Below are 12169 nucleotides of genomic sequence, written 5' to 3'. Positions count from 1 at the left end.
ATAAAATAATTCAACTCTTCTGGAGTTCTACCTGACTCTTGGTCCTAAGCACTCATGAAGGTAGGAAAGGGCATGGCGGTTGTCCTGAGTGCACCAGGACAAAAGGCAGCCCCCGAGGATGGGGGAGAGGCCATCACACTCTCGGGCAGGTCCCTGCCAGAGGACTCCTAGGGAAGATGGCCTTGGGACACGGGGGTGGCAGGGAGTCGTGAACAGCTGGTTCATGTGCGTCTGCAAAGGAGCAGCCTTAGGATCTTACGCAAGAAAATAATCTTTCTCTCCCTCAATTTCCTCTTCTGAAAAAAATGAGCTTAAGAAGAGTAGTTGCCTCTTGGGGTTATTTTAAGAATTTACATGAAGCAATACCCACAGAGTGCTCAGAGCAGAGCCCAGTGCGCGTGAAGTGCAGGCAACTGCCAGCTGTGTTGTTATTGTGAACAAAGGGACGGTCCTCACTCTTGAGTCCCTTTTAAGGAAAAAGAACATGCAAATTAAATGATTAATGAATTCAAATTGGATATAAAGAGATTCTCTGTAACCCCTGTCACAATGTTACAGTTCCAGACTCTTGGAAGCAACAGAAGTGCTCCCATGAGGGGAAAGAATATTATATGATTGCCTTAGAAAGCCACTAGTTTTCAACCACCAATAATTATCATGGTGAAAACCAGGCTTCTTCTTGGAAACTTTATACACACTATAGGAACTGAAGAAAGCAGCTTATAAAATTACACATGTAGCAGGATTTAAATAAGGTTCAAAAAAAAAACAAAACAAAACACAACCCCGTATTCAATAAGGTCAAACCTGGAAAGGAACAGGGAATAGAAAGAGCCAGGATCAGCTTCGCCTGTCTTTTGAGAGACCCCCTGGGAGTGCACAGCCTCCTCCACATCAGGCTTTCCTTCCCTCAGCCTCTTCATAGTCAAGCTTCCCTGTGGGATTCTCGGTTGTTCTCTCTTCTTTCTCTCCTCCAGCTGTCTTCCTAACCCTGGCTGCTGGCTGCTTCCCTTCTGCTCTCCTGAAGTCTGCGCTAGATCCCCGCAGTTCCCACGGGCGCTTTCCTGCCCCGCTGTTACCCACGCGTGTGCCCTCCCTGCTTGCCATCCAGCTTACCGCTTGCTCCCTTGGGGATTGCTGAGCCTTCCCTGCTGACCTTGCTGCGCACGCCCTTCCAGCTGTTTTCCTGCCTTACCCACGTCCTCTGCAGCCTCTCCTCCTGCACTGACCTGGCACTGTTGGGGTTCTCTGGCCACAGGCCCCAGGCCTCTTCCCTTCTCTCAGCCATACCATGGTTTAAGTGTCACTTGGAGGTGACCCTGGACTCACGTATGCAGCCCAGCCCCACCTCTGCGCTCCAGCACCACGTGTCCAACTCAATCAGCATCCTGGCACCTCCACTCACTCCATCTCAGCTGTAACTATTATTGACAATAGCAACAGCTCGCATCTTCCCCTTCCCTTCCAGTGGAAACACCCTCTACTGCATTGTTCAATCAAGATATCTGGATTCCGTCTTCTTTCCTTTTTCCTCTTCTTGACTGAATTAATCAGTAAGTTCCAGAGGTTCTACCTCTAAAATGTTGCCTGAATCCTTTTCTCCACCACCTTCCACACCCTAGACTCCTGCACTCAGAGTATCGTCTTTATAGCACCTTCCTACATTTCAGATTACACAGTTACTTCTTATTCCAAGCTGCTTGATGGCAGAGCCAATCCCGTGTGCCAGTCCTGGCTGGTACATCCCTCCCCACTCCCAACAGGAACAGACCTGGGCACGTTTATCTACGTGCTTCCCCCCACGCCCAGTCTGCTCTTCTGCTCTCCAGGCTGATCCCGCGATGCTAGGGATGGCCCCAGCCTATCCTCGTGGTTCCAATGCAGACATCAGTCATGCCCTTTCATGCGCCAAAATGTCTCCATTTCCACAATTCACTAGACAGCCAGAGATTAGGACCTGCTTCTGCATGCTTCCATCACCAGCACCTAGCACAGTGAATAGCACCTAAATCAACATTTCCTAAGCCAAAGAATGGATGCAAGGGTGGCCCACTAGGAGATCAATAATGGTTGAAAGAACTAAGTGTATTCTGTGCCTGTAAGCCAGCCATTCCCTCTTGGCAAGAAGAGTCCCTGTGGTCTGAAGACCATCCAGCCTTTAAAAAATGCCTTCACCCTTTTCCCGTTTCGAAGAAAAAAAGGGCAGCTCACTGCCAGCACTCATTTAATTTTACATAAACACGCTCTTTGGGGCTGAAGCAAATCTAACTGATTTTCAATATGAAAACAAAATATAAAAACTGTTCTTGGAATTACTTCTAAACAGAACTAACATCAGAATTGTCTGAATCATCAGAATCATCTATTTCAGAAAAACAGGTTCAGTAAATGAATCGTCGGCCAACAACTTGTTCGAGAACAATGTTAACAACACACGTGGGACTGCTGTTTTCTAGGATTTGACATTTTCAGTGATTGAGAATCACTATATGTTGTAAATGGAAATACCACTACTAAAAGCAGAATGCTATAAGTAGAATAGTCTTGTTTCCAAAGTCAATATACCAGAGTGATGTGAAAATAATAATAAAAGCAAGATCTTTCATGGCAGAGTTATCGCGGGGTAAATGCTGCAGCTGTAAGCACTGCTGGTGAGTATTCCGGGGGCAAACAGGAATTAAGCCATTCCCACACCATCTGAGAGAGGCTAGCCGTTACCTTCCCACACCAGATTCAGGTTCCGTGGAGACGTGGCTGGAGCTTCCTGGTGACAGACGCACTGGTACGAGCCCTCCAGGTTTGCGCACAGTTCCCTTCCAGAACAGGCATTGAGCTCCTTGTAGGAACACTCATTGACATCTACAGGGAAGGAGAGCGGGACCCACGCTCAGCAGTCGCAGCTGCCTCGTCATCTTCATCTACCTGCACACACACGGCCTCTGTGGACTCGTGCCATGGATTTGTGCCATGTCGGTTGAGGGGTGCCTTGGGCAGTGATCCCAAGGGGGACTATGGAAGCCTCATCTTAGAAAGCCCTGTACGGCTGCTGACCATCTTCATCCGAGCAGCAGCCCATGTTCAGGCAGGACTCACAGCTGGCTCATCGGACAGCCTCAAGTGAGCAAATCTCTCTGGGCTGGACTGAGTCTGAGTGGTCATGAAAAGATGGGGCCAAAACAACCCACCCCAAGCGTAAAGCAAATCAGTGGGTGTTTTCTGTGCCAACAAGGAAACCCAGAGCCACCCCTGACGTTCTGATGCTGGCCCAGGCCTCCCAGACAGAACCATCTTGCAGCAACCAGCCTCAGACAGGGCCTCTTCCCAATGCTGTCTAAGTACAGACAGCGAGAAGCTCATGTGTCACTCACAAAATACTAATGCCCCTCTCTTGGCTCTCTTGGCCCAAATGAGTGATTATTAGTTCTTTACAAACTAGGGCTTATCTTTATGCAATTGTTCCCGTCTCTTTTGCTTAGATGTATTGAGATTCCCAAACGTGGAGTTGCCTCCATTTTCTGACAGCATTCAATTCAGAACAAAATCACACTTCCCTAGACCCTCCCCAAACCACCCAATCAAAACTCACATCCTGTAACAGGTTCTTTCTAACAATCTCTTACTGAGAGACCTCATGGTTCTCCATGGTGTGGGTTCTCCCTCGCTGCCTCAAATAATAAACTCAACTGGTCCACCCACAGGTGTGCTCCTGCCACCTCTGGCCAAAGGTCATTGACAGAGCAGATGACAGAACGAGCACTTTGCCTAATAGCACTAGAGCAATGCAGCTTGGTTTTGAAGAACATGTGCTGACCTGAAGGGAGATCAATGCAATCGCTAGAGCTTTCACGCGGCTCTGAGCCCTGGCTTTGTCACGTGCCTCCTCAGTGTCATAGAAGAGGCTTCACCAAGGCAGCCACCCTCCCGCAAAGCCCTGGGAGCAGCAGACTAGCCTGGCTGCCTCCTGCTTGGGTACAGGAAGCCGTACGGGAGCCCAGCGGTTTGCTTGTGGACTGTCTGTGACTGCTACAGCAGCAGAGCTGAGTCGTTGAGACAGAGACCATGTGGGCCCACAAAGCCAAAAATATTTACTATCTGATCCCTTTTAGATGAGGTTTGCCAATTCCTGACATGGAACAACAACAACAAAGAATAGGTAATTTCTTCCAGAAACAAGGCCACGTCTATGTGCTTTGCCAGATACGAATTCAACTTTAGACAAATTGTGCTGACGGAGCCTTTGGAGTACAAGGATGTCCTTGGCGAGGGTGGGAAAGAGGCGACAGCGAAATTTAGGAAACCAAAGAACTGAAGAAACAAGTTCTTTGTGTGTGGCTCTGGGATTTGCACTCCAGTGTCCACCAGGATGGAAGGAGAAGCCTGCCCAGGGGGCAGGAGGCCAGAGGGATCCGAGGAGAGATGGAGGGAAGGGGAGAGGGGCGGGAAATGGGGGGCAAAATAAGTTCTCGAGGTCTGCACTTGGGGACTTGGAGTTTACAGGGTGAGCTGAAGATGGGTCCCACACCTGTGGGATGAACACACTTGAACCAGTTATTCTTTTGCTCCTGAACTTAAACCTCCTTTAAAAGACAAAGGACTGGTCTGGCTTTAGCATCCACCTTGCATTTTGGCTGTTCAGGCACCGCCCTGCAGCCTCCCCAGAGGGAGGATCAAGGGAAGCCCAACCTTGCACCTGGATGCTGATCACTTCGTAGACACGCTTCGCAATGTCACCCAGGAGGGCGGAGACGTTGGCCACAGGCAGTGGCCGCGACAGGCCCAGTAGCAGCCGTGACACTGTGGTGGCGGCGTCCCCAGGGGCTGAGTGCAGGTGGTGGATGGTGGAGGCCATTGGTTGCAGGGCGCTGGTGACCTGTGAAGCCAGAATCAGAGCGTCACACAGCAGAAGGACACCCCGTCAGACAGACGAGGAGATTGAGGCCCGCAGAGCTGAAATGAACTGTCCAGACACACACACCATTCTGCTCTTCAGCAAAGAACCTCTACAGTACTTATATATCCATCACTATCCCAATAAAAGTCCTACAAACCAGAACTATCAGTACCTTTCAGCACCAGTTGTGATAAGCCGAATTCTGTGCCCTAAAATCCATATGTTGAAGTCCTAACCTCCAGTACCTCAGAATGTGACCTTATTTGGAAACAGGGTCACTGCAGATGTAATTAGTGAAGGTGGGTTCTAATCCAATATGGCTGGTGCCCTCACAAAAAGGGGAAATTTGGACACAGAAACAGACATGAATGGGGGGAAGACAATGTGAAGAGACAGAGAAGACAGCCGTCTGCAGGCCAAGGAGAGAGGCCTGGAGGCCTCAGGAGGAACCAGCCCTGCCGACACCTTGATTTCAGACTCTTCAGCCCCCAGAACTGTGACAGAATAAGTTTCTGTTGTTTGAACCCCCAGTCTGTGGTCCTTGGTTACAGTGGCCCCAGCACACTCATACAGCAGCCGGCCCCAGGACCCTCGGTCTTCCACCCTTGCCAAGACTGCAGGTCTCTTGCAGCTGACAACAGAGAATTAGAACTAGAATTAGACAATTCGAGATCAAAAGCCACGGTCTCCTGTTGTACACATCCAATTACTTTTTTGAGGTTTAATAATCACTTTCCTCATTTCATATGCATTATTTTTATTTCAGCTTAGTATCTTGAAATCTCAACCCTTGGGAAGCCAGGCAAACCGGCAGCTGCACAGCCAGACCAGTGGTCACCAGAACAAACTTTGCCAGCAAACCCCCAAGTCTCCACTGGGAACTCCAAAGGAGGTTTGGGGAGAGCTGGAGTCCTCCGATACACACTTGAAGCCCCTTCCTGGGAGGAGATGCAGCTCATAATTTAGCATACAGAACTGGGAACCAGCCCCGGCCTCATCGGAACCCCTTATTCAGCAGCAGAAGCAGGTCTCAGAGCCCAGCCCCTGCTGGTGCCTGACCCCTGTGCAAGGCAAGGTGCTTCTGCGGGGGTAATGGGCTGGTTGGAGACACGAAACCTGCGTGCACGAGGAGACAGCAGGTGGCACGCAGCAATACTGAAAACACAACAGCCACAACATCTCAGGCCCACACACACCAGGAAGCTCAGGAACCATCTCAAGCTCTTTACATGTATGATTTAAACTCATGGCCCTGTCTCAGGCAGGGTGATGATTATTTCTATTTATTTATTTATTTAGAGACAGAGTCTCGCTCTGTAGCCCAGGCTGGAGCGCAGTGGCACGATCTCAGCTCACCGCAACCTCCGCTTCCCAGGTTCAAGCAATTCTCCTGCCTCAGCCTCCCCCGTAGCTGGGATTACAGGCACGTGCCACCACGTCTGGCTAATTACTGGATTTCTAGTAGAGACGGGGTTTCGCCATGTTGGCCAGGCTGGTCTTGAACTCCTGAACTCAAGTGATCCGCCTGCCTTGGCCTCCCAAAGTGCTGGGATTACAAGCTTGAGCCACCACTCCTGGCCGATTATTTATATTTAATGGAGGAGGTATCTCAGGCACAGAGAGGTTAAGTGACTTGCCCAAGGTCACACAGCTGATGAGTGGCAACACTAGGGCCAGGCAGTGTGGCTTCAGAGCTAGTTTCTTACTGGCCAATTGGGCAGTCCCCTTAACAAGCTAAGAGGAAACAGGAATCACTCCTAGCCCGGGCTGTTAAGGCCGAGGCTGCAGACTACCCGTCTAGCAGCTCACTGGCCAGCAGCCCAGAACAACGTGAGGTGCGCACCATCTGATCTGGGCTCCCAGCCAGCTTAGTCTAAAGGCCAAGGAGTGCCCCAACCCTGGGTTTGACACCAAGATACCCAGGCACACATGGGACACACAAAAGATCTGAAGCACAGAACAGCTACACAGATGCCGAAGGAAAATGCGGGGCCCCTTGTCTGAAAAGTGTTCGGCATTTCCAGGGGCAACAGCAGCACATTAGACTAAGCTGAGGCCCCTCTGAGCGCAGGCCCTGTCAGCAGCCAGCCCTGAAGCCAGACCATCCCCCAGGGAGGGCCGCCTTGGGGACACGCAGCGCCCTGTCCACGCTGGGATTCCCGAGATTGATGGTGGCCTGAGCTGGAGAAGACATCCTGGTTGGAAGTCACTGCTGATGGGCCAGAAAGCATGAGCTGTGTCATCAGCAAGGGCCAGCCAGGGTGTTTGTTTTTATCCCCAGGGGACAGTGGGTGACGTCTGGAGACAGTTTTGGATGTCACCCTGGGGTGTGCTTCTGACTTGTGTGGAGAGGCCAGGGGCGCTGCTAACCATCGGACCCCGGGGTGCTCTCCAGCCCTGGGCTATGGTTCCCATCTCGGCACTCCCAGGATGGTGCCGGCTGCCACGAAGCAGGAGCCAGAACTTGAAGAAATTGGGAGTGAGGGTGGTGAGGGAAGAGCTCGGGGCTTAGGCTGTCTTTGCTGGGACTGCAGACCCCTGCAAGCTTAGGGATCCGCGTTCTCCACGACAACAGGCGGGCCTATGAGGGTACACACATCACAACTGAGCCAACTACACGCTTCAGTTGTGTGCATTTTGTTGCATGTAAATCACACCTCTTTGAAGCTGATTTTTTAAGAACTAGAATTTGGTTCAGAGTCAGTCATTTGGGGCCATTTGTGGAACATCACCCTGCCCAACCCCCAGGTCCCTTCCACGGCCCCATACCTGGGTCTGCCTGAGCAGCTGCCGCAAGGAGCGTGCAGGGAGCCCCTGTGCATCTCACCTACCAAGGCATGCAGAAGGCGCATGTGGTTGAGGAGCCTGGGGTCCACTTGCTGGAGTTCCTCGAAGTCCATTTTCACCAGGATGGTGACGTTGTACCAGGAGCCCGTGGGGTCCCTCTCTGGAGCTGTACAAGCGAAAACACTGATGATTATGGACCCAGGACAGGTTGAAGTCACAAAAGCCACTGGGGTGGGAGAGGGGGCAGGAGAGGGAACAAGAGGCCATGAGAGGCCCTGCCCTGCATTTACCTCCCTGCAAAAAGACATCTACCACAGGACACGGGGGATGTCCTCACTGCCCGCCCCTTGCTCCTCTCCATCCTAATGTCCCTGAAGACCACCGATCCCTGCTCAGAGGTGAGCTGGGCCTGGGACCCACAGCAGCGGGCCTTCCCTTGAAGAGATCCACTTAGGAGGTAAATAGAGCCTATCAGCCTCATTATACTCTCATAGAATGTTGATACAGAAAATTGCTTTATACTGTGTCATTATTTTATTGATACTACAAATATTGGATAGTATAGTCATATGTAATATGATATATACTATATAATAGCATGTAGTATAATGATATAGTATTATCATATAATAATATTTGATATTATGTATACTATTGCTTTATTACTGCATACCATACTAATGCTATAATATATAGCATTTTAAATATTAAATAATATGTAACATTATACATATATATATATGTATAGGCCATCCCATTCTCCTGGATGCAGACCCCAATCAAAAGAGAGCTTTCCAGACCAGCAGGCGCACATTTGAGGTGGCAGGGCCTGCCTACGGGTGCTGCGGCGCTCATCAGGCCCCCGTGGCACTGCAGGCACAGCCAGCTCCACACCTGCAACAAATCTACCTGGAGCTCCTCGCCTCTCCAGGCAAACTGGGAAATCCGGGTCTCTGCTCCACCAGAAGCGTCTTCCCATTTCAGGGCCCCTAAGAGCGCCATGAGATTTCTCCCCCGAGAGTTCCGTGGCCAGATTTTTACTAAGAAATTATCTCAGAGCAGGCGCTGCCTGTGCACACAGTGGGGGCTCCTGGTGAAATCGGTCACTGCTCCTAGAAACACGCTCCTCCCCACACCTTCACACAGATCAGGCCTCACCGAGACCCCCCTTTGCTGCCTGTCCATGAGCACGGCCCGCAGCAGCCTACCTTGGGGTGCAGGGGCCACGCAGCAGCGCCCCCCTGACCAGGGGCAGCACTTCTCAAGTCCAGGACAGTCGGTGTCCAAGCTGCAGGGGGAGGTGGATGGTTCAGGCCCCTCTGCGGGGCAGACCCCGGGTCTTGATGTGAACTCCCTGGACTGATTCAGGGCTGGGAGAAAATGATACAATTAATGATGCTGGCGATGAAAGACAAACCTGATTTGCTGCACAGGGACCTCGTGTCGGTGCTTCCTGATGCTGAAGTCTGCCTATAGGTCTGTGGCCTGTTCGGGGCCCATCCCCATGCCTGGGCAGACACCCACCCCAATGGAGGGCCGTTGGCTTTGGCTTTCATATCCTCTGCCCATCTGTCCCGCCAGGGCAGCTTCAGCTGGGGTCCTAGGTGTCTCTGTTTCCTCTAGGCCTCAGAAGTCCAGGTCCAGGGGGCTCCATCACCCCCTGAGAGGGCCCCTTGCTGCTTCAAGTCCTGATAGCTCATTCATTCATTCATTCATTCAATATTTGTTGAGCACCTGCTATGTGCCGGGCACAATGCCGGGTGCCCAGGGCCCAGCCTTCAGGGAACTTATATTCCAGTGGGGGAACAACAGTGCAAGGAGATCTACAGATATTCAGATGGGGTGAGAGCCTCAGGGAATGAAGCAGTGTGGGGGGTTGAAGGACACTCTGGAGAGGGGCTCATGCCCAGGCTGGGCAGAGGGGAGCTCGGAGCAGCTCTGCAGACATCAGCCCTGGCGCCCACGAGGCGAGGTACAGGCCTGGTGTGGGGTGTGGTGGGGGCCGGCCTAGGTGACAGTGCAGGCGAGTGCAGCATGGGACCCTGGGGAGATCAGGTGGGGGCGTCCACAGGATGTGCTGACAGACGGGATGGGGTGTAAGAGAAGAAGCTTCAGGAAGGCTCCCGGGCTTCATTCCTGAGCTGGGGAAAGCTGCAGGAAGAACGGCCTGGTGTAGACCAGGAGTGTAGCAGTGCAAATGTGAAGTCGGACATGTCCACTGCTCGCCCATGTGGAGACGCATGGCAGAGTGGCCCTGGAGGCGGCCACTGAGGCCAGCCCGCCGGCTGTTGGCTGCACAGCTCCCCAGACCTTCACAGTGTGAGGGCAGCTCGGATGCAGCTCCAGACACAGAAACGCGGCAAGCCTCTGCAGGAGGCAAAGATGAAGAAGGCAAGAGGCCAGCCCGGTGGGGTCCCCCTGGGAGGTGCACTGGTCCTGGGGACCAGACCTCAGCCAAGGCTGCAGGAGGAGGCCACGGTGGGCTTTCCAGAAAAGGGGCTTGTAGCGCTCTCAGAAAGCACTGCAGGAGTCTGAGAATCCACCCAAAGGGAAGCTGTCAGGAGTCTGGGGGCTGACGCTCAGGGCTCTGAGAAGCACAAGAGGAGGGCAAGGAGAAGAAACCGAACCCCAGGGGACAGGAGACAGCAGAGCATGTGCCTGATGCCGCAGAGCCTGCAGTGTGCCTTTGCCAAGATGGCAGAGGTGGGCCCAGGGCAGGAGACGACCCCATCTCCCAGGACGGAAGGAAGCTGAGAAGATGGGAGCTCCAGGAGGAGGCTGAGGGCAGCCATGAGGAAGACACAGAGGGAGGAGGGACCCCATTGCTGGGCTCCAGAGAAGGCTTGCCCAGCTCTGTGGCCTCCATGGCCAGCCACCCTGATGGTGGGTGCCATGCCCCCCTAGGGCTTTACTCAGAGCTGTCCAGTTCATGCCCAGATGCGTGGCAAGCTTTGTGTGTCTATGGCCTGGGGATGTTGAGAAGCACAGCTCAAGACCTCTCAGAGCCCAGAAGACTAGAGGAGGCCAGCTGGTAACTGAGTCCTGGACTCACCCCCGCGAGGGTGGGGAAAACTCGTGGGATTGGCCAAGTGGAAGGGCAGCCTCAGCAGGCTGCAGTCCCAGGGACCAGCCTCTCAGGTCCCCCAAGTTCTCGGCAGAGCACTCTGCAACCAAGAAAGAAGGTGGCGGCCCTGACTTCTGTTGGGACCACATCACCAAGGACACTGCTCAGCTGGCCAGAGCAGGGGGAGCCAGAGTCAGGGAATATGCAGATAGCCTGCATCCCCACTCTTCTCACACAGCCCTGTCTGCCTGGCGCCCGGCCTTGCTGTGGGCATTCCTCTCAGCCGCACTCTCTTTCCTGCGTTGTCCCTGACTCACTCTTCATCTCCTCATCATCCAGGCAGCTCTACCAATGGCAGTGCATGAAAAATGAACGTTGGGTGCAGCTCGAGGAGGGCAACGCCAGGAGCCTGGTGGAGGCTTGCTGAGAATCTGAAGGTCTCTGCTTTGCCTCCCAGTGCAAAAAGCAAAGGCCTCAGGGTTAAGCAGACATGTGGACTAAAGAGAAGGTGGGCTCCTGGGACAGGAAAAGACATTCAGGGGAAAACAGGGGAATCCAAATAAACTATGGAGTTTCCTGACAATGCCCAGTGTCGGTTCCTTAGGACAAGTAGTCCCGAGAGCTGTAAGATGCTAACATTAGGGGAAGCTGGGGTGGGGGGTACAGGACCTTTCTGCATTATCTTTGCAACTTCCCTGCAAATCTAAAACTATTCTAAACTAAAAGCCTATTTAAATAGAAACAATCCCCCCAAAACTGGCTTCCAAAAATAGTTGCCTAATCACCAGAGGCGTGCTTTTGAGTGAAAGGTTTGCGTCTTAACTGGGTACTGCCGGGAAGCCCCTCCATCCCTTGGAGCTGGACAGCTGACCGAGTGCCCTGAGAACGCTGAACAACTCCAATCTGATAGAAAGTCAAAAATCTCCTTCTTCCCTAACTCAATGCAAACAACAAAACAGAGCTGCTCAGCTCCTGGCAACACTGTCAGTCATGGTCCAGTGAGGCAACAGGGGAGCTTTCTGTTTGAGCAACAAAACCCAAGGCTCCCAGGGCTGAGGACTGGATGGGCTGGGGAGGAGTCGCTCCTGTCTCCCTCCTCCTTCCTTGGTGCCTCTTCGCCTGATCGGAACAAGAGGTTCTCACCAAAGGGCCCCTGGTCATCAGCACGCGGGGACAGGAAGTTTGGGGAGTCTCCTGGTCCTCTGGGGGTCCTGGACTTGCCTAACGAGGCTGAGTTTGCCAGGAGGTTGATCCTGTGCAGAAATGGGGTGTCACTGGAGTTATGGAGCACAGCTAAGATGCTGGGTTCCACTTCTCAGAATTCATCCTCAGCACATGATCCACCTTGTGCACAGTTGTGTTTGTGGCGTATGATGTTCATCACAGCATTATGTATGATAATGAGTAATTAGAAGCAACTGACTGTG

At 52.5% G+C, this 12169-nt stretch overlaps 1 protein-coding gene across 3 annotated transcripts in view; it reads right to left on the bottom strand.

Moving 5' to 3' along the window:
- The window catches only part of UMODL1 (uromodulin like 1), a 69149-nt gene that overhangs the window by 47849 nt on the left and 9131 nt on the right, over positions 1-12169 (bottom strand). For all 3 annotated transcript variants that reach the window (XM_012501826.2, XM_030806155.1, XM_003280660.3), the window contains exons 3-6: positions 8887-9048; positions 7723-7844; positions 4684-4870; positions 2719-2859 (exon numbers count right to left, since the gene is read on the bottom strand). In XM_012501826.2, the coding sequence (XP_012357280.2) occupies positions 2719-2859; positions 4684-4870; positions 7723-7844; positions 8887-9048 (612 nt within the window). The remainder of the gene's footprint in view (positions 1-2718; positions 2860-4683; positions 4871-7722; positions 7845-8886; positions 9049-12169) is intronic.

The sequence above is a fragment of the Nomascus leucogenys genome, chromosome 25 (assembly GCF_006542625.1).
Source record: "Nomascus leucogenys isolate Asia chromosome 25, Asia_NLE_v1, whole genome shotgun sequence".
Lineage (NCBI taxonomy): Eukaryota > Metazoa > Chordata > Mammalia > Primates > Hylobatidae > Nomascus > Nomascus leucogenys.
Note: the sequence above shows the minus strand (reverse complement) of the source record. Positions and strands in the feature narration are given on the sequence as shown.